Here is a 19,050-nt window from a genome sequence, read left to right on the forward strand (position 1 = left end):
GAAAATTGATGAATATGATGCTGCCAGGCTACCTATAAATCTTAAGAGCTTTTTTTGTGCACACTCCACGCCCTTGTGTGAAGGTGAACCATAGTCTGAAACTCATTTAAGACCAGCTACTCATACCACATATGAAAACAGTATCTGATTTCCTAAATCTCTTGAAAAAGATCTCTCAAGAGTGTAGCATTAGATTCCTGGTTTTTCCTCCTCTTTTAAAATTACCTTTGGTCATCAGCCACATTCTGACTGCTGTTCAGGACAATCCTCCACAGATCAGAGGCGATGAGCTCTTTCTGATCATTCACAAGGTTGATACTGGGCAGCTGTAGTTCACAGACTTTGCTTTCTGATAGACTGAATTCCCGGAATGCAACAAATGATTTCTGAAGCTCATCCCAGTACTCCAAGCTGCAAGGAATCTGTGATGAAAGGGAGAAGGCATAATTACATTATGCTTGATTGCAAATATAATGGGATTTACTGTACATGCTAAATGTGCAAAACTCACTAAACTAAATAAAAGTAAGCTGTCATAAAGAAAATCAGAACAGTTTTGTGCTGTCTTGAGTTGAGTTTTCAGAACTTCACTGCAGTATAACACTTCAGTATTTCTCTTACTAGGTACAGAAAGAGCTATTTGTTCCACAGTACCCAAGAATAACAAAGCCTATTCAACCATTATTTGTATCATGCAGCCAAAAAAATCCATCAGATGTCATCACATCATGGTACCAAGGACATTCTACCCATCACTGAAAAGTATTTTGCTTGAATTAGCTCTTTAATTTTATTACATAACAAAATATCAATTTATTAATTACCCATTTATTGTCCTATTAAAATGATCAAAGACGCAGAATAAAAATGATAATAAGCAACACAACGCCTTGTTGTGGGCCAACACATGAATAAAAATCCTGAGACAAGTCATGAAGAACTTGTAATCACGTGATCTTTTATTTCATGGAATATGCTATTTAGACAACTCTGTGATTTTGAAAACCCAAACCCAATAAATACATAGTAGCTTCAGTTTAATTACATCCCTAATTTTAAGTCTGTAAATAACCCACTTGGGTTATTCCTGGATGCATCGCTGAACTGGAGAGAATGTTGTTCGAAACATTTCTAAAGAAAACAGAAACCAAATTCTAATTAAAGAATAGATTTTAAAGGAATGTGTCTTAGGCCGCCTTTTTTTTTTGGTAATAACATGAATGAGCACATGAACTTAAGACAAACGCAAACTCAGTAAGATATGATGATTTCAGAATTAAGATACTTGTACATGATCAAGAAATACTAAAAGTCAAGTTGACATAAAGCAAACTTTAAAAATTGTGTATGTAGGTGCTATTACTTTTTTATCCCTGTGTGTAGACATATGTATATAAATAAACAGGAAGAAGGAATGTGGGAGAGATACAAGTACTTTGAGGTACAGCTAGAAAAAGTTCTGTAAATATTCTTCCTTGTTACTCAGTAAGGATGACAATACGCATGGAGGTGACAGCAGGCAGATTAATTAACAGGAATAAAGGTTAAGAAGGAAAATTCAGGGAACTCAGTGGTTCAAGCTGGGGAGGGCAAGGGAACATATATAATCACCAAAAATTCTGTAAGAATTAACATGTGGAACCACAGAGTCTGAGACAGATTTTTTTACTACATCTGTCAAGTCACAATGATATCTGAAGATTGAAAAAAACAACCACAGTCATTAAATTTTTTTAGGTCAGGATGGAGGGAAAAAGAAAAAAAAATCTATCTGATAACTGCAGCAAAACGGTGATGTCAGTAACGTTTCAAACATCCTATATATAATCGCACATCAGTATCAATCGGGAGTGCTGATTTAATTTCAAAGGCTAGAGTCTGAGAAAACGGGATTGATTTAACATCAAAAGCATGCACCATATACATAAAGATAGCAGCACATTTGTTTGTAAGCTGCATATTCAATTGGAACATGTGAAGATATGTAAATGTCAGCTGGAAAATTGTAAGGCGGTATGATGATATCTGGAAAAAGCAAATGCCATCCTGAGAGACGTCAGGTGACTTATTTCCAAAAGCGAGGGACAAATGTTAATTGGCTTTTATAAGACACTGGTGGGACCTCATCTGGAATATGGCACACATTTCCTATTACTCATGTTAAAACTGTATTAACCTACAGAGTTGAGGACCAAATGAAGGAAAATGAAAGGATCCCGACTGCTCTATCCAGATACCTCAGGAAAGAAGCAGTTAGTAGAGGGGAAGGTCTATAGAAACCCTGGGTTGAAAGTGAGTTGCTCTGTGAATAAAGTGTAAGGCTAGACACCTGCACAGAAAAAGAGAGGGAGATTTGATCCTTGGTGCTCCTGACAGTTGCTTTTAAAAGCTTGATTTGTTAATATGACGGAGACAGCAACCAGCATTGCCCCTGTGGGAGGAGGCTGGCCTTGATGACCCAGAAAACACCTTTCCTGGTTCTAACTCCACAATGGTGCTGTGCACAGGAACAGTAATATGAAATACTAGATTATTGTACTTGTAGCCATATTTCAAAGTCACACTATATTTATTCTTTTTGCTCTTAGTGTCACTGTAGAGTTTCAGATTTCCTCAAAACTTCTAAGTGTTGAAATATTTTATCCTTTAATGCCTGTGGACAAAGCCTCAAACTTGCAATACCACAGTACTGTTCCTACCCTTCAATTATGGATCTACCCAAGGAATTCCCCTATGTCAACCATGAACACATAAACACATGAACCTCCATCATCCACTTTCATTCTACACTGCAGAGTCATTCTCACTCACATACTTCTTTTCTACACCACCATCGTCTCCATTAGTGAGAAAACATTTCATTTTATTTAAAATATTGCAATACTTGGCATAATTTCTGTAGCATAAGGTCTTGGAACTGTATAATTACAAAGGATCTGTATAATTTCTGAGAAAAGGTTGCAGCCTTTCATGGTTGCAAAGGTACTTCTACATACAGTGGTATTTGGTTCTGCATACTTTTAAATCTCAGTCCTTAAAATACTTTGAGATTTTTTAGGAGCATGGTCCAATATATTTGAATACTTGGTTTGGTCTTAGGCTTCCTATTGCCTATCAACACCTTAGTTATCTTTTCCTGTCAATGCTGTTGAGTAACATATGTGCAACAGAAGTCCTGTAAAGCTATTCTATTATTTACTATATTTATTTCTTTTAGATTAAATATAAAAACAAAACTTCTGTTGTTATATATGCAAGTTTCCCTAATGAGAATCTCACAAAATTTTATCAGAAGGGGAAGTAATGGGCATTTTCAAAGCAGTTAAGCAAGGTGATGAATTCAATTCCCACTAAGATAAATGACATGGAAGAATAAGCTAAAGAGCACAATAAAGGAAGTTCCTAAGGGGCACTACAATCTGAAAAAATGTAAAACTATCAGTGAGGCTAGAGAAAAGTAATACAGAGTGATTGAAGATGAAGACTGAAAATAAAGGCAGATTGAAACTTGGAAAAAACTCAAACCAGATTTAATTTTTTTTTCTTTTTTGCATTTTTTAAAAAAAGGTAGGTACTTCAATACTTTCAACATTACGTATCTTGAGGAAAACATGGATAAGTAAAAAGATCAAAACAATTATTATGCCATAAAGAAGTAATAACTCCTCTTCAGGCTCTGGTATAACCCAATATAGTGTATTTGCCTTTTAGGAACTTCTCGGTGGCCTCTTAAATGAATTATTAAGAATTTGAAAAGGCACAGGAGTGATGGCTGGACTCCGCAGCAGGAGTAGCCAGAAAGAACGTATCACCTGACAATTAAAGCATGCTGGTAAGCATGTTGAAAAAATTATTCCTCTTTATTTTTGCTTATGAATCTTTTCCTAACTGTGGTGTAATATGCCAACATATCTATCAGAGCAAGAGACAGCACATTTTAAGATGTCATCTGCACATGAGAAGTCAAAGTCACACTTTATGTGATTGCCTGTACAAGATACAGCTCATGCTTTGGGACTGTCCCAACTCTAAGCTTTCTAGTTGGAAGCTTGCAAAAGACTTAGTTGACTTAGAATCTTTGATTCCTACATATCTAGATTTATTTGTTCTAGGGGGTTTATTACTAATGCTTGATCTGGATAAGTTTAAGGAAAGATGGTAGCTCTGGGCAATATTAGCTGCCAAAAATAATAGTTGTGAAAGCCTGGAAATGGGCTATAATGCCAGAACTGAGTCACAGGCAGTGGGAATAAGTGAATTAGCTGTAACAAAAAAAATCCCCCATATGTAGAATTAAATACGGTACTTCTACCTTAAAATATTTGAATAAAACCTAAGCTATAATTCAGATAATTGTTACCTCTTAGAAAATGTGACCGCTAGTGCTACCTCTATAAAACTAAACACTAACGAAGCATATTTAACCACAAACTTATTTTCTAACAATAAGCATGCTTCCTCAACAGACACTTCTCCATGGCTTTTTGCCTTCTTTCCTAGCTCTCAAAGAAAGTTTTAATTGCAATGATTCTATTCACCTGTAAGATGCAAAAAGGACCATTACTGTACAGTCCCTGTCACTTACGTGTGCACAGAACTATTATTTAACTGTGTGCCCAGATTTAGCCAAGAATCTCCAAGTTCTATTTTTCAAGAAAACCATGTATTATGGCACAAACACTTATTTAGAAGGATTATGGCAAGAGAGAGAAAAACAGCAGTCAAATGCTTTTTTTTTTTTTAGCTGCATTAACAAGAGAGATCAGAAGCAGAACTGAAAAGCTACAAGAAACTAGCCTAAACTCTAAGTACTAATAACAAAAAATGTTAATAAATACATTTAAAACAAAGCAGAGAATTTGAAGATTCCTCCTTTCTCTCTTTACTGATTTGGACTACAGATACAGGAGATCTGAAAATTACATGTCACTGTTCTGATGAAGAATGAAAATGGAGCATTAACAAGGAAAGCAGCTGCCTCTGAGTGATAGTTTCTGTCCTGCCCCCTGCAAGTACAGAACAGAAAGAAACAACTCAGCTGAAATCCTGTCTTGGAGGAGAAATCGTTTGAGTGTGGACTCCTGCTCTCTGTGAATCTCCCATTGGGCTCTATTTTAAGGAAAAAAAACAATCTTCATCTATACTACACTAACAGACATTAGGAGACTCACCTCTATGTGCACACATCAACTCTCTACAAGCACAGCCTGTCTCAGTTTCAGCAGAGAAACCTTAACCACATGCATTTTCCCAACAAACACCAAACAAAAAGAACCTCGACCTGCCCCCTTAAAGGCCTGCATCCTTCAAGTCCTTTCCTATACGCTTGTTAACCTATCAGCAGGACAGTGTGAGTAACCACCATTAATTGTTCCCACTAATGCACTACAGTGTGATAGATCATGGTTTTTCTTATTCATCGTATATTGTGTCACACGTTATCTGTACCAGCATATTTGGAAACCAGGGGTCAAGAAATGCCACAGAATCTGTTAATGCTCTGTTACACAATATTTTCACGCACGTGTTGTACACCCTATTGACCACGTGGATACTCCTTATTCCCACTTAAAGTCATGTGTAATAATGAGTCAAAATGGGAGAGAGATGACTGCTGATCCATATGTGCTTTTTAATGGCTTTTGTGACCACAACATGCATCTAGCTTTTCCAAAGACCTGACGTTACCCTCCCAGCTTTAGACTACTTCGCTCACTTGGTGCTGAGGCCTCGGGTGCACACCGCTTATCACTGGGGATGTTTCTGCTGCTGAGCTCTCGAGGTGAGCACAGGGCCAAGGCCACCACACTCCCACAGGCCGCCACCCTACCACAAATGATCGTACCTATTATTAACTATACATTTTGTCATAATGCCGACAGGTCTCAGATGCAGACGTCATTGCCATTCAGGACAGAAATAATTAAAAAAAATCTTAATTTCTTAGCTCATCCCATCTTTTTCACAGAAATCTTTTTTTATCTCTAGGAAAAAGCTACAGCCATCTGCCTACTGCTTTGAGGTTGCAGAATGAAGGGTATATAAAAGTATTGTTTAATTACTTAAATACAGGAGCATATAAATTTTAACTCACCATAAAAACTGGACCTTTAACTATACCCATGCAGATTTCTTAGTCTGCAAAATACATCTTGCCCAGCTGAGAAAGAAAGATATTAACAGCTGGATTACAGAAGATTGTGCTTCATGTTGCTCTCAGCGATGCTTCCTTCTGATTCCTGTTTTTGCTAGAAAATAAGCTTTTACAGAATAAATGTTCATTTTTTGAATCTCAGTCCCTCAGATGGTGGGCGCTTCCTCTTGGAAATGAAGTTATTCTTGTTCCAGAAACAACTACTGTACAAGAAAACGCACACAGAAGACAGGAAGCGTGTGTGTGTTTTATCTGCTCCAAGCAGGGCCACCTAAGTGAACGAGAGCAGAATACAATACAAACTAGCACTTTGTGTCAGACGCCAACCCATGCTGAGATTTTAACTCCAGCTTCCTGAGCATGAATAAACTGATTGCTCTGTAATAAAGCTTTTCTGTTATTAGGATATTTTACTGGTTTGGGTCCAACTGCCTCAAAAACACAATTCTCCCATTAGGTGAACAGAAGTTGCAGTAGTAGGAAATAAAAAGCTTTTTATTAGGGAAAAATTCTTGGCAATAACTACCGAGAGCAATACTTTTAAATTTGATTTTGAACTACTATTTATATAAGTATAGCAAAAGGACCCTACAAAAAAAATATTATGTAGAAAATATGCTCAAAAGAAAATTAATATTAAATAGAATAAAGCCTCTGTAATATGCCTGTTCACACAACACACACAATCCAATAGGGCCAGTGGAACAACGTTTTGAGAACCGCAGGATACTTCAACATCCACATTCCTCTTTATCTTATGTGACTGACATTGTGAAATCCTGCTACAAGCTGAACTGCCCGTTGGATAACATTTTTTTTTTTAGCTTTCCTCAGGGCTAAGATTTTATCATATCGATGCAGAAAAAAGCCTCTCCTGGCACAGCTACAGACCACCAATTCTCCCTTTTCATGAAGATCCAAATAATAAAAAAAAGATGTGGTGGTTTACGGTGAGGTAAAAATTTAGCATAGCATTAGTAGTATTAGGATTAGCAGGAATACTGGGATTAAAAACATTCTAGCTATACAAAGTATTTGCTGTCACCACCAAAACCTCCTTTGTACTCACAGCCTGTATTTCTGTACCTTGACACTATTTTGATGTGTTCCGTACCTGTATATTTTGGGCAGTAAATGTTATTTCACTACAGTGCATTCACTCTTAATTTTCAACACTTGGGAATAATCACATCCGTAACTGGAGAAGTTTTTCAAAATTATCCCATATAATTTCTTCACAGAATTTGTTTTACTTCTCTTTGAATTTGGTTTAATAAATTTCGTGCTAAAGCTAGCATATTTAAATTATAAATACACATTTAGAAATTAAATATGCAGTATCTACTTATTTTTTTCCCCTATCTATACTGATGTCTTTGGCTGAATAGAATAACTACTACTTTGATTTCTGAATAATAACATATACTTCGGCTCATCCAACTCCATTTAACAAATTTATTTATGGTCCTATTAGTGTGTTTATTTAATTTTATTTAATTTTACATCTGTACCGCAGTTTATAAAATAAATACGAAATAGACTTACAATAAAGAGATGTGGAAGAAAACTGTCTTCTGAGAGACACTTTTTAAAAAATACATAACTGCCTTTTAGCTGACTTTGGAAAAAAGCTTCTATACATCTTCAACTAATAGAAGCCATAAAAAACCCTTTGTAATATTGGAACCAGTTGAGAAACCACAAGTATTCAAATGCAGGAAATCATGATTTTATAACATTTTAATGTGATCTACTCTTGGGAAACAAAGTTAACCAAGCCCTATTTCTGTACAGGAAATATTCCACTGTACAGTTGTAATACATTGTGGTGAGGGGTACAGCTGCAAATTTTTCACCTGTAATGCCCCACTGGTATTGTGGCTTACTGAATTGCATCAAGATTGCCTTCCTGTCCGGAAAGCCCTCTAAGTACAAACAAGACTCTAAGCCCAGGTTTTATTTTCCCTTGGTATCAGAATATGGTAATTTAAGAGCCCTGAGAAATGCTTTTTAACCTTTTAGAAGAAATATGTAGCATTCTTTTATTAGGAACTATACTCTTTGCCTTTTTAAAACAACATATGACCAACTTATCTTATCAATTTATCAGGCTAGCAGGTTCAGGGGGAATGCAGGTGTGTATATTAATGTAATCTGTCACAGATACTGGCTTTTTTCTTTATGGAAAAATTACTCTAAACACACTAACAGCTTTTGTTAAGAAAGCACAGAGGAGCGCTAGGCTATAACAGGGTTTCTGCACAAATTTTTAAACAAGAAAAATGTATGTACTATTAAGTATCAAACCCATTTTTTTTCTACTTTCATTAATCTTGAGACTGAATTTAAATCACTTTTCTAACAGCAAAACCAACAGTGTTTCATTTAATTTATTAGGGTCTTAATTTATTGTTGCAAGTATTGAGAAACAAATTTATATAGATATGAGATCTCACATTAGGGACTTACCTACTTCTTGTAATATTCCTTATTCTCTTTTTCTGATACAGGAACAATCTTCCACATTTTATTTAAGGCTTTTCATTTTCTAAGCTTCAGTATTTACTCACAATATAAGCACTATGCTGTTGAAATGCAGTCACCTCTGGGATTGAGTGTGGCAGTCTATTAATACATAAAGTACGGCGTAGTTTTCGGTACATGGGCTATTTTGACCACATATTCTCACCACAGTAACGCCTGACTCCCACAAGTGCCCCAAGCCTAGCGTACAGCAGGAAAGACTTTGGTTTGCAAAGTTTCAGAAACCAGAGTTACAAAATCTGAAAAGTACAGAACACGAGGAGAGTGTAAATCTGTCATTAAGATAATCTGATGGTTTCGTCAGTCCTCTGGCACCTGGTAGAATTTTCACTGGCTCAGTAACCCCAAAGGGTAAATTTCAGTGTGATGCACAGGCAAATTATGCACAACTTCCATTAACATTCCCAACGAGTTACGCTTAACTCCCTGCAGACTGCACAGAAACTGTAGGCCAAACGATACAGTCTCATCTCGATGCAGCGAGCACTAAGATCACACAGCAAAATAATTAAGATTATACACACAAAATACAGTAACAAAATAGTAAAGTCTGAGATAATCCTACTCTCAGACAAGGAAGTCCACAAATAATGTTTAAAGCTGGAATTCCAAAAGAGAATGGGCTCTGTTTCAACATCTGTTTAAGACTCCCTGTGTAACACTGCAATGCATTTAGCTCCTACTTCCTTCCTTGCAAGAAAACGAAGACAATACTTATCATTAACAGTCAGAGTCTTAATTTTCAAAAACATGTGCAAAACGCTGCCAGCATCACAAAACTTGCTCGCATCCAGATCCTCTGAAGTGTAAGTGGCTCAGACTCAAAGCAAGCCTTCAGGCCTCTGAAACAGTGATCTGCATCCATTTTTGTACACATGCATGGATGTAAACATGGAAAACAAATTTCAACATTAGGATAAAAGGCATTTGTTACCGTTCTCGTTTATGATCAGATATGCTCAAAAATTATACTGTATTATTGCTTCACTTCCAGCCTGTAACAACTCTTCACCCAGTAGAGAGATCATAAAAACACTGGATACAGTCTCTGTATGGTAGTACTAAGACTACTACAGTCATTTTGAATCAAAAGGTAGAATTATCAAGAAATGTAAGTTTTAAAAAGCAGAGTCCCAGACAAAGCACCAAATTTGCTTTTGAGCAATTCACAACAGCTAGACAAATTATTTCACTGCCCATCTACGAAGCCCGGTTATTTGAAGATAGTACTGAACTGCATGGCAGTAGATTCCAAAATTTGCAAACCGACAGGTTTATCAATAAGCACGGTTGAACTTTACAGCTTATTATCTAATAACAGTATGAACTTAAATCACTAACCTGTCACACACAAATCATCTGGAATGCCAAAATAGTTGTCGCTTTGGGAACGTAAGAAATAAATCAAACATGAATAAAATCTGTGGTTTACCAAGAATCTCTTTTCCCAGACTCTCAAATGCCCAGCTGAACAGCGTAGCCCCAACAGGGAATGAAAAGTAAAAAGGAAGCAGAGCCAGCCAAAAATGAGGTATTCTCTGTTAAAAGGAAAAATGAATGTCTTTGACATTGATCATAATTCTTTTCCTGTTGACTGTCATGTCAAATCTTTCCTGGAATAATGACTTACAGTAGGTCTAATGTCAGTCATTCTTAAGCTCATGCTTCCTTAAGCCACTGTTTAAACAACCACAAGGTGTTAGAAAATGACTGTTTATTGGCTGACAGTGTTGAAAAAATCAGATTCCAGACTGTGGAGTTTGCAAATGCTTTATTTAAATAGTGTAAGCATGTAAGGCATTGCAACGGACAATTTTTTAAGTCCTTACCTTTTGAAGCTGGAAATATTTTATGTTCTCCTAAAAGAGATTTCATCATCTCAGTAAATGCTCTGAGTGAATTTTACCACAGTAATTTTATTTACCTAGTCTTTCCTTATTAAATCTCAGTTAAGCCCTTGCAACCTCAGAACTATACCCACTGCCCTAATTTTCTCCAGCAGACCTTGAGATTTGGTTAATTTAATCACCGTTTTTCTGAACCACGAGTAAGTGCTCTGTTTATTAGGACACTATATAAAGAAGAAAGGATAAAAAGGGAGATCTCAGCACACATTCATCTTTCCATCAGCTGTCAAAATGCTGGCTACACTTGCCTGCAATAGGAATCCTGCCAGGTACACAAGGGAAACATCCTCAAATAAAAAAACCTGTCAAGTTTATAGTTCAGTAGATACTTTGTTTCAGCTTCATAGGGAGAAATCAAGAAATGCCACAGATAATCTTCCTTTTGTCTTGTAAGCTTAAACAGCTTGTATCTCTCACTGGATGGCAATCCAGGAGACAGAATTTTAAGTCTGTGTTGGTGATGTAGCTGAAATAAATCACAGAGCTCAGAATTAGGAGCATTACACATTATATGATCACTCTGATTAGACAAATCTGGTTTTCTCCACCTTTTAAATCCATGGCCACTTGTATAAACGCTCTTGTGTAAATACACAGCTTTTTGTTTGAGATACGGGGCAGTGTCAGCAATATCCCTTATTGGAAAGACAACCACAATGGAATGGCAAACACTGAGCATCTCTATGAAAATGTCACTAGCCTCCAGCTGTACAGGAAATCGTTTGTATGTCCTGTTCACCTGCTTGTACAGAAAAAACACTTCCTAAGAGGTATACAAATTGCTTTCCTATCTTGGTGAGCCCCTCCCAACCTTTGCTTTCTACCCCGTCAACCCAAACCTTGTTTTTGGTAAAGACAAATGACATAAATATGTGGCCCAGATGAAATCAGAAAAGTAAAGCAACAAAGGCTAATCAGAGGCAAAGACATACATAGATCTGAGATTTTCAAGACTGCAGGAAGACACAGGAAGACTTTGGGAAAGCAGTCACATAGTGCAACTACAGTTTTAAGCCCCACAGCACAGATACTCAACAGTACTTTCCTTGAGCTTGAATGCCTAAACGTAGCTAACTCCGCATTTTATCTGTACAATTTGTCTCTGCTGAATCACTAACTGAATTTTTTTCCCTGCAACTCCCTCCTTCAAACTGTTAAAATACCACAGAAATGAAGAACACATCCTTTCTCAACTCTGCAACCTGACAGATCCAAGGAACTGTACAAGCATGGCTGAATTTAGCATTACATGATAGGTCTGAAATACAGTCCCTTGTTATGGTGTGGAATATATTCTTCATTTATTTTTTATGTTCTGGGCATTATCTGCATAACTACCAACTATTCTCTGGAATTAGAAATCGCTCTTACTCCTTTCTTCTTAATGCCATATTTCCAAAGCAACAGGAACAATCAGGAAGGAGGAAATAACCATGAATTCTCTTTCAGCCATCCTTGTAACCAGCTCAAGCCAATATTCTCATCATCTGGGAGACTATGAAGCCCTTCCTCTGAAGTTTAGACTGTCTAGCAGTCTTTTGTTTCTGGGTTGCTCATATATCTTCTACAAGTCTGATATCCCTGCAGGAGACATTTCTACATATATGTCTTATAAAACATATTCTGCTTGAAGGCTATTACCATGCTTCCAAAGTCCACAGTGAAAGAAACTTTATGGACAGATTCACAAGAACGAGAATCATCACCACCAACAGATTCCAACTTTAACTGCTGTGAAACAAGACCAACACAGAGGAAATAAAAGACCTGTTGCCCTAACAACGAGCTGATTGCCTTGTAGAACAGTTCACTGTCAACCTGGGAAACTGAGGCATGCCTTAAGTTTCCACTTGCTGAGATAAATCTGTAAGCATCTGTACAGTTTTTACTATAGAAATTACCTGCACAAGAGAGTGTCCTAAACGTAACATTAACTGTTTTGCAGCAAGAACAGCTGGCTTTCTCCCTCTGGTTTTGTGTACGTATTTTCTTTAAGTACCTAATAAAACAGGCTTTAAAGTTGCTCATCCACATGTCTTCAACCACAAGACTCTCCTACCAACAATCTACTCGAATGATTAAAAAATTTAATCTCCTGTAACTGAGAGAGCCTTAGAGAGCACCCTTTTTGATGTACCAATATCCATCTTCAATATTTTACACTAATGGCATTGCTACTTCATTTTGACTATTATCTTTGGAATTAATTTTCCGACTTTTTTTTCCCAAGTTTGGACTTTGCTCTGCTCCTGAGGTGTGAATATGATTCTCACATCAACACCGTTCTACCCTTTGCCCTTGCTGATTTGGGCAGTAATGGATTACCCTGGCTTATGTGATATTAGATGGAGTCAGTGCTGGGATTAACTTCACTCTTATGAAATGTGTGCTGTTTTAAGTGATCAGTGGAATATGCTTTTTCTTCCCTACGTATTTAAAAAATAATCTTTGCAGTAGTCAAGATCAAAAGGGTATGCCTTAACCAACATTTGAGTTGCTGCCTGAAGGTCTTTTTTGTAGATCCCCTTTATACAAGGGATACATTAATGGTGGCTTAAAGCAGTATTTATCATATTACTTGGACAAGACACAGCCTATTTAGTTTTTCTTCTTAAAAGAACATGAAACTACTGGTCTTGTGTGCATTTTCCTTCATCCCACACTGAACTTTACTACGATATTTAGCTGTATCTAGCTGTATCTAGAGCTTTCAATCACCAATCAAAAAATCTCACAACTTGGAAAACAGTCAACCACTAGTAGAAATGAAACAGAAGCTGATAGAACAATCCAGAGTTAATAGTTCTGATTAAAGAAATAGAAAGATGTTGACTATGAAAGACAGGAATATTCTACATCCACAGCCTATCTCTTTCTTGATAGAGAACCCAGTATTAACTTTCTTTTTTCAGTTAGCTATACAAGGTTGAACTCAAAACACTCGTAAGCACAGTGGCAAATTGGCTTTTCTTTGCTTCATTGATTTTGTGTTCCAAAAGTAATACCTGTGTATGTCCTTTCTCCTTCAGTAAGAACTTGGAAATAGTACTATATAAACTTTAGAACAGTCTTGAGAAGGTTTATTCCGAAAAGAACACGGCAGTGATGTAGGCATAAATGAAACATAAGAAGAAAAGGTCTCCAGGTAAAAAAGGGTTAGAAGTGATGCCAGACAGTGGCTTTAGTATCTGAGGATAAGAAACACCTTATGCCATAGAACCATAGAATCACAGAACGGTTTGGGTTGGAAGGGCCCTTAAGGACCATCTAGTTCCACCCCCCCTGCCATGGGCAGGGACACCTTCCACTAGACCAGGTTGCTCAAAGCCTCATCCAGCCTGGCCTTGAACACTTCCAGGGATGGGGCATCCACAGCTTCTCTGGGCAACCTGTTCCAGTGCCTCACCATCCTCACCGGGAAGAACTTCTTCCTGATATCCAATCTAAACCTCCCCACTTTCAATTTAAACCCGTTACCCCTTGTCCTGTCACTACAGGCCCTTGTAAAAAGTCCCCCCCAGCTCCCTTGTAGGCCCCCACTGAACAAGAACTTCTTAAAAAATGAAGAAGAGGTACCAGGGAGGTCTAAAGGTGTTTCATCAAAAAACTGTTATCTGAAAGAATGGGAAATCACATACAGCCAAAGAACACTTGTAGCATGTGAAAATGGAACAATTCGTGATTAAAAATTAAATAGAAATGAGCTGCAAGGTCTGGTAAACAGGAAGAACAAGTTCAGATACTCTTAATCACTCAAAAGAAATACAATCCCAATGCAGTTTCTTGCAAGAGCATCTAGGATTTTCACTCACTTCCTTCAAACAAATAGCTCAAACATTTTCAAATTGCTAAAGAAAATGCAACATGCCATGCCATGGCAGAAACATCAGGGCTTCCTTTTTCCCTCCACAGATAGAAGAAAGTTGGGATTTTTAAAAAGTATTAGAAGCTTGATGAGTGAAGCTGCTTACCTTTACACAAGTAAAAGCACAAGAAAATAAGCTCTTGGGACAATCTAGAAATAGCAGCAAGGTAAGGTTTTACAGAAACAATATAGTTCATATCAACTCTTATAATCTGAAAGCTGTTTGCTTATCCTTTGGCCGCAGCAGTTGACACGCAACTTCAATATCTAGAAAAACTCTCTTTATGGTGAAGCTTTTGCAAGTTCCAGGAATTTGAAGAATAGCTATAAAAACAAAGAGACTTCTAAAACCTACCCATGATTAAAACTATATGCCAAAAGAAGTTTAACAAAGACAGAAAGCTAAATGAAATGTCAAAGCAACTTACTCGGAAAGAAAGAACACGCAACTGGCAAACTTTTACTTCAAGACAAACTACAGAAGTGCACCTTTGCTTGGATTTATGTGAAGTAAAGGATTAAGGGGGACTGGTAACACAGCTAGTGACATTATGACTCCTAGCATTTGAACATATACACAATCCTGGGAAAGTTTTTAAAATATATTTTTAATATACTTTGATATCATTATTGTCCTTAAATTTAGATCCTTTTTTTAAAAGAAGCTGAACTCTTTGGCTTGCAGATGTTCCTCTGAAGTTTCATGTCAAGAAGTGAATAAAAGTGTTGTTTTTTCTCTTTATATTTTGTGAATTTTCCATATGCACTAAATATGCAATATATTAAGAAACAGACCTATACCCACACAGGGGAAAAAAGTGGAGCTGATGAAAGGCATCCTGATTAATTTAAATCTGAACCTAAAGTCCGAGATGAGAATTTGGTAAATGTAGTTTACCTAAAGAATTTAAAAATCGACTCTGTATTATTCTACACACATATCTATGTCAGACTAAGAAAACAATGCACATTGCCCATGTTTAAAATGGCTGTTTACCTACATTTTGCAGAGCTGCTTTGTGTAGGGGCACGATCCTTTTTGGAAAATGTGATAAATGACCACCTAGAGCCAGGCAACAGTTACTGCCATAATTAATGGCCCACTACCAAAACGTGGGTCCATTTCTGCACTCCATGTGCCCAAGAGCACACTTTTTTTAATAGATATTCTCCAGTTTGGCTGATAGCTTTCACCTCTTCCCTTGCAATTGAAAGCCCAAGGCAGTAATATAAGACTTACTAAGAGTTAATTAATCATAAAATTGACAGACCTTGAGAAGAGAGCATGCCACAGTAAAAATCATCATGGAGGGAAGCTCCAGAGGAATGCCTGACCACCAACCTAAACCCAGACTATTGGAAACAGTCTGTGGTCAGTGTATAAGATCAAACGCAAATCTGATGAATTACCTGAAGACCAGTAGAAGTTGACAGAACCTCAGCGCTTCCTGGTTTCTATCGTACTGCTTGAGGCAATTGCGGGGAAATGAAAGAGGATTGCAACCACTACTCTAGACTGCAGCATGGAAGCACGAAGCGGCAGAATGCATGTGCTACTAGAAGTCTGGCTGTGTATGCCCACTTGAAGAAGAACCGATATTCCCCCTGCACAGGGTCATATTATGACACAAGCACATAAACTGTGTTCATGATGTCTGTTATCTATAATGGGAGTGTAATGTAATTATCCCAAAAACTTGGTGTGCTGTGCTCTGAAAATATCATCCTGAAAGAAGCCAAATTGCTGGCTTTCATAGCAACCTAACAGGGTCATCAAGACAGCATACAATGACACAAATTTGATCTTTGATTCAAACCTCATGCCAAGTGGAGCTGATTTTTTTCCATTTAATTTTAATTTTCACGTAACTGAAAGGAGCTGACATTTGGCTGTCTAGAGGGCAAAGAAATTGGCAGGATACTTACATGATCTCACTAAGAGTATGTGCATGGTAATAACATTATACCATTTATCCGAGGAAGATTAACCTACTTACCCGTAACTCAAAGCATATTCGTGCATAATTCAATTTTAAAAGCAATTGTTAAAGTTCTAGCAATAATGAAATAGAAATCAACGTTTCTGAACAAATAGAAAGAATTGGGAGATATTTATTTCCCTTGACTCACAACACTATTCTGATTAACAAGCAGATTCAAATTAAAAAAAAATTAATGACAGATCCAATTTGCAATACAAAAATGAAACTGATATTAATAAAACTAAAATGGAGCAAAAAATAAAAAAATAGGTATGCATGGCGTAAGTAAATTTATAAAGATGAATTACACTAGACAGGAGAGAATGTAACTACCTGATTGTATATTTTAGAAAGCAAAAATTCTCAGTGTAACCATGAGTTATGGTCTATTTTTGGGGCACAGAGTCACACATCTGCAGCACTCAGTCCTCCTTTGAAAGGCAGTTCCATGATCTCACACGGTCAAACTGGACTGCCCACTTCAACCCTCTCAAACAGATCCTTTCTCTCTACCCTGTGGATCTTACTAGAAGCATAACCACCTGCCATCACAGACACAGGACAGGATGGCCGGAGTGGGGATTTTAGTTCAATGATTCCACGGAAGCTTGGCAACTTTAGACCAGGTCTTTCCTCACACATTCCAGTTTCAAATCAAATGAAGTCTTTAAGTGAAGACTGAGGGATGAAAGCATAGGAAGACAGAATAAAAACTCTGCATGCCTGCAAACCAGAACCGATAGACTTGGCTATAGCTTATTACGTCACAGAAAAAGTTCACAGGTAAGCCATTAAAATGCTTGCACAAGTAGTTTTAAAATTAAAGATGTGCTCAGGCTGTGGAAATTACCTCCTATTGATTCTACAGACCTCCTGACATTTGTTTTGTGCTCATTTTTAATAAACCTAGTTTTGAAAACATTCACTTTACAGCAGTAATGTTTTCTTTTGTTAATGAAACTAGAAAACTCTCATTACCTACCTGAAGAACATCTCCAAGGTCAGCCGTGCTGATGTCTGGGTCTTCAGTGGTATTAAAAGGAACAGGGTTAATTCTTACAAGAGTGAGCACTCTGGGTTCTGGATACCTCCACAACATCATTCCAGGACTATCCTCAGTTTCATTGTAAAACACAACTTCATAGGCACTGGGCAGTTTTTGTGCTTCTGTCAAGTGAAAGATATTGATTCAGTTATATAATTTCTAGAAAGAAACATGCTGGTTTATGAGACCAAAGTAGTTAAAAATAAACCCCTCAGGATCAAAAGGAGAGAAAATAATAAAGCAATTTCCCTGACTTTTAAAATATTACAGCTTAAGGGAAAGAAATAAAAAAAGGGCTTTTTTTCATTCTTGCAGATGTGGTTTCAATTGCTTTTCTAAAAAAAGTGAAGTATTCTTTTAAGAGGCAAGTAATATTTAATAGGTTACTACTGTATTTACTTTATAATTAAAAAAAAAAAAGAGAGCAATAATTTTCTTCTTACCTGCATCTTGTATATACTGAAACAGGCCTGTTCTCAGATCATCTGAGGTATGCTCAGTTTTTGAGGCCTGATTCCTTTCCGTTGAAAAACAAGCTGGGTGTCTAGGTTCAGATAACAATGTCTCTATGTGGCCCTTTTTACTGAGGTACTGCCACAGAAGCTCCTGGAGAAGAACTAAACAGTTCAAATGTTCTTGACCCCAGAAAACCTTTTTTTTTAAAAAAAAAATGTTCTCAGATCATCTGAGGTATGCTCAGTTTTTGAGGCCTGATTCCTTTCCGTTGAAAAACAAGCTGGGTGTCTAGGTTCAGATAACAATGTCTCTATGTGGCCCTTTTTACTGAGGTACTGCCACAGAAGCTCCTGGAGAAGAACTAAACAGTTCAAATGTTCTTGACCCCAGAAAACCTTTTTTTTTAAAAAAAAAAAAAAAAAAAAAAAAAAACAAATCTACTCAGTCATTTTTGAAGGAAAAGAAATAAAGCACCAAAACAATAGGAACTTTTACATGACTTCCAGCCTGCTCTACTTACACCTTTATTGCTTGCAAATATCCTTAATGCGAAAATAAAGAAGAGGAAAACCAAGAGATCTCTATAAAAATATTTGGCAAATTGCGGTTTTTCAACATTTGAAGGAAAGCATTAATTCTGCCTGGAAGAGTACAGAACTTAAAAATGACATGCAAGACCTTACAGCTGAGTGCAGTACGTAAGGCTGGGACTAGTCACCAGTTTTGCAGTTTAAGATGTGACAAAAAAAATTCAAAGATGCAAAGTTTAAACTGTCCAAAGAGCATGTTGCTCCAAAAGAGGAATTTTGGAGTGCATTAAAAATGGAGTAAATGGCACAGCAAAGAAGATGACTAGAAAGACATACGGAAGATCATCTCATGCATAAGTATTGAGTATATACAGTGTAAGAATTGGATGTACTCCTAAGTTCTCAGTGCAAGGTTTAAAAGTTTAAAGTTTTTTGAGCTTTAAAACAGGAATTTAGCGAAATAACTAGGAAAAACTGGCATTACAGACCAGAAGATTCATACACTTTATAGCAAAATAAAAGGCAAGTAGCTGTTTCTGGTTGTGGAGACCAGTGATAACCGGCATT

General features: G+C 37.0%; 1 protein-coding gene across 1 annotated transcript in view; it reads right to left on the minus strand.

Annotated features, from left to right (window-relative positions):
• LOC104507773 (vacuolar protein sorting-associated protein 13B-like) overlaps positions 1-19,050 on the minus strand; it is a gene marked incomplete at its 5' end in the record, with an annotated part of 91,587 nt that overhangs the window by 57,101 nt on the left and 15,436 nt on the right. Inside the window, 3 exon segments of the mRNA XM_010149157.1 lie at positions 226-422; positions 17,435-17,619; positions 17,941-18,148. Of these exon segments, the coding sequence (XP_010147459.1) occupies positions 226-422; positions 17,435-17,619; positions 17,941-18,148 (590 nt within the window).

The sequence above is a fragment of the Eurypyga helias genome, unplaced genomic scaffold (assembly GCF_000690775.1).
Source record: "Eurypyga helias isolate BGI_N326 unplaced genomic scaffold, ASM69077v1 scaffold36743, whole genome shotgun sequence".
In the NCBI taxonomy this organism is placed as follows: domain Eukaryota; kingdom Metazoa; phylum Chordata; class Aves; order Eurypygiformes; family Eurypygidae; genus Eurypyga; species Eurypyga helias.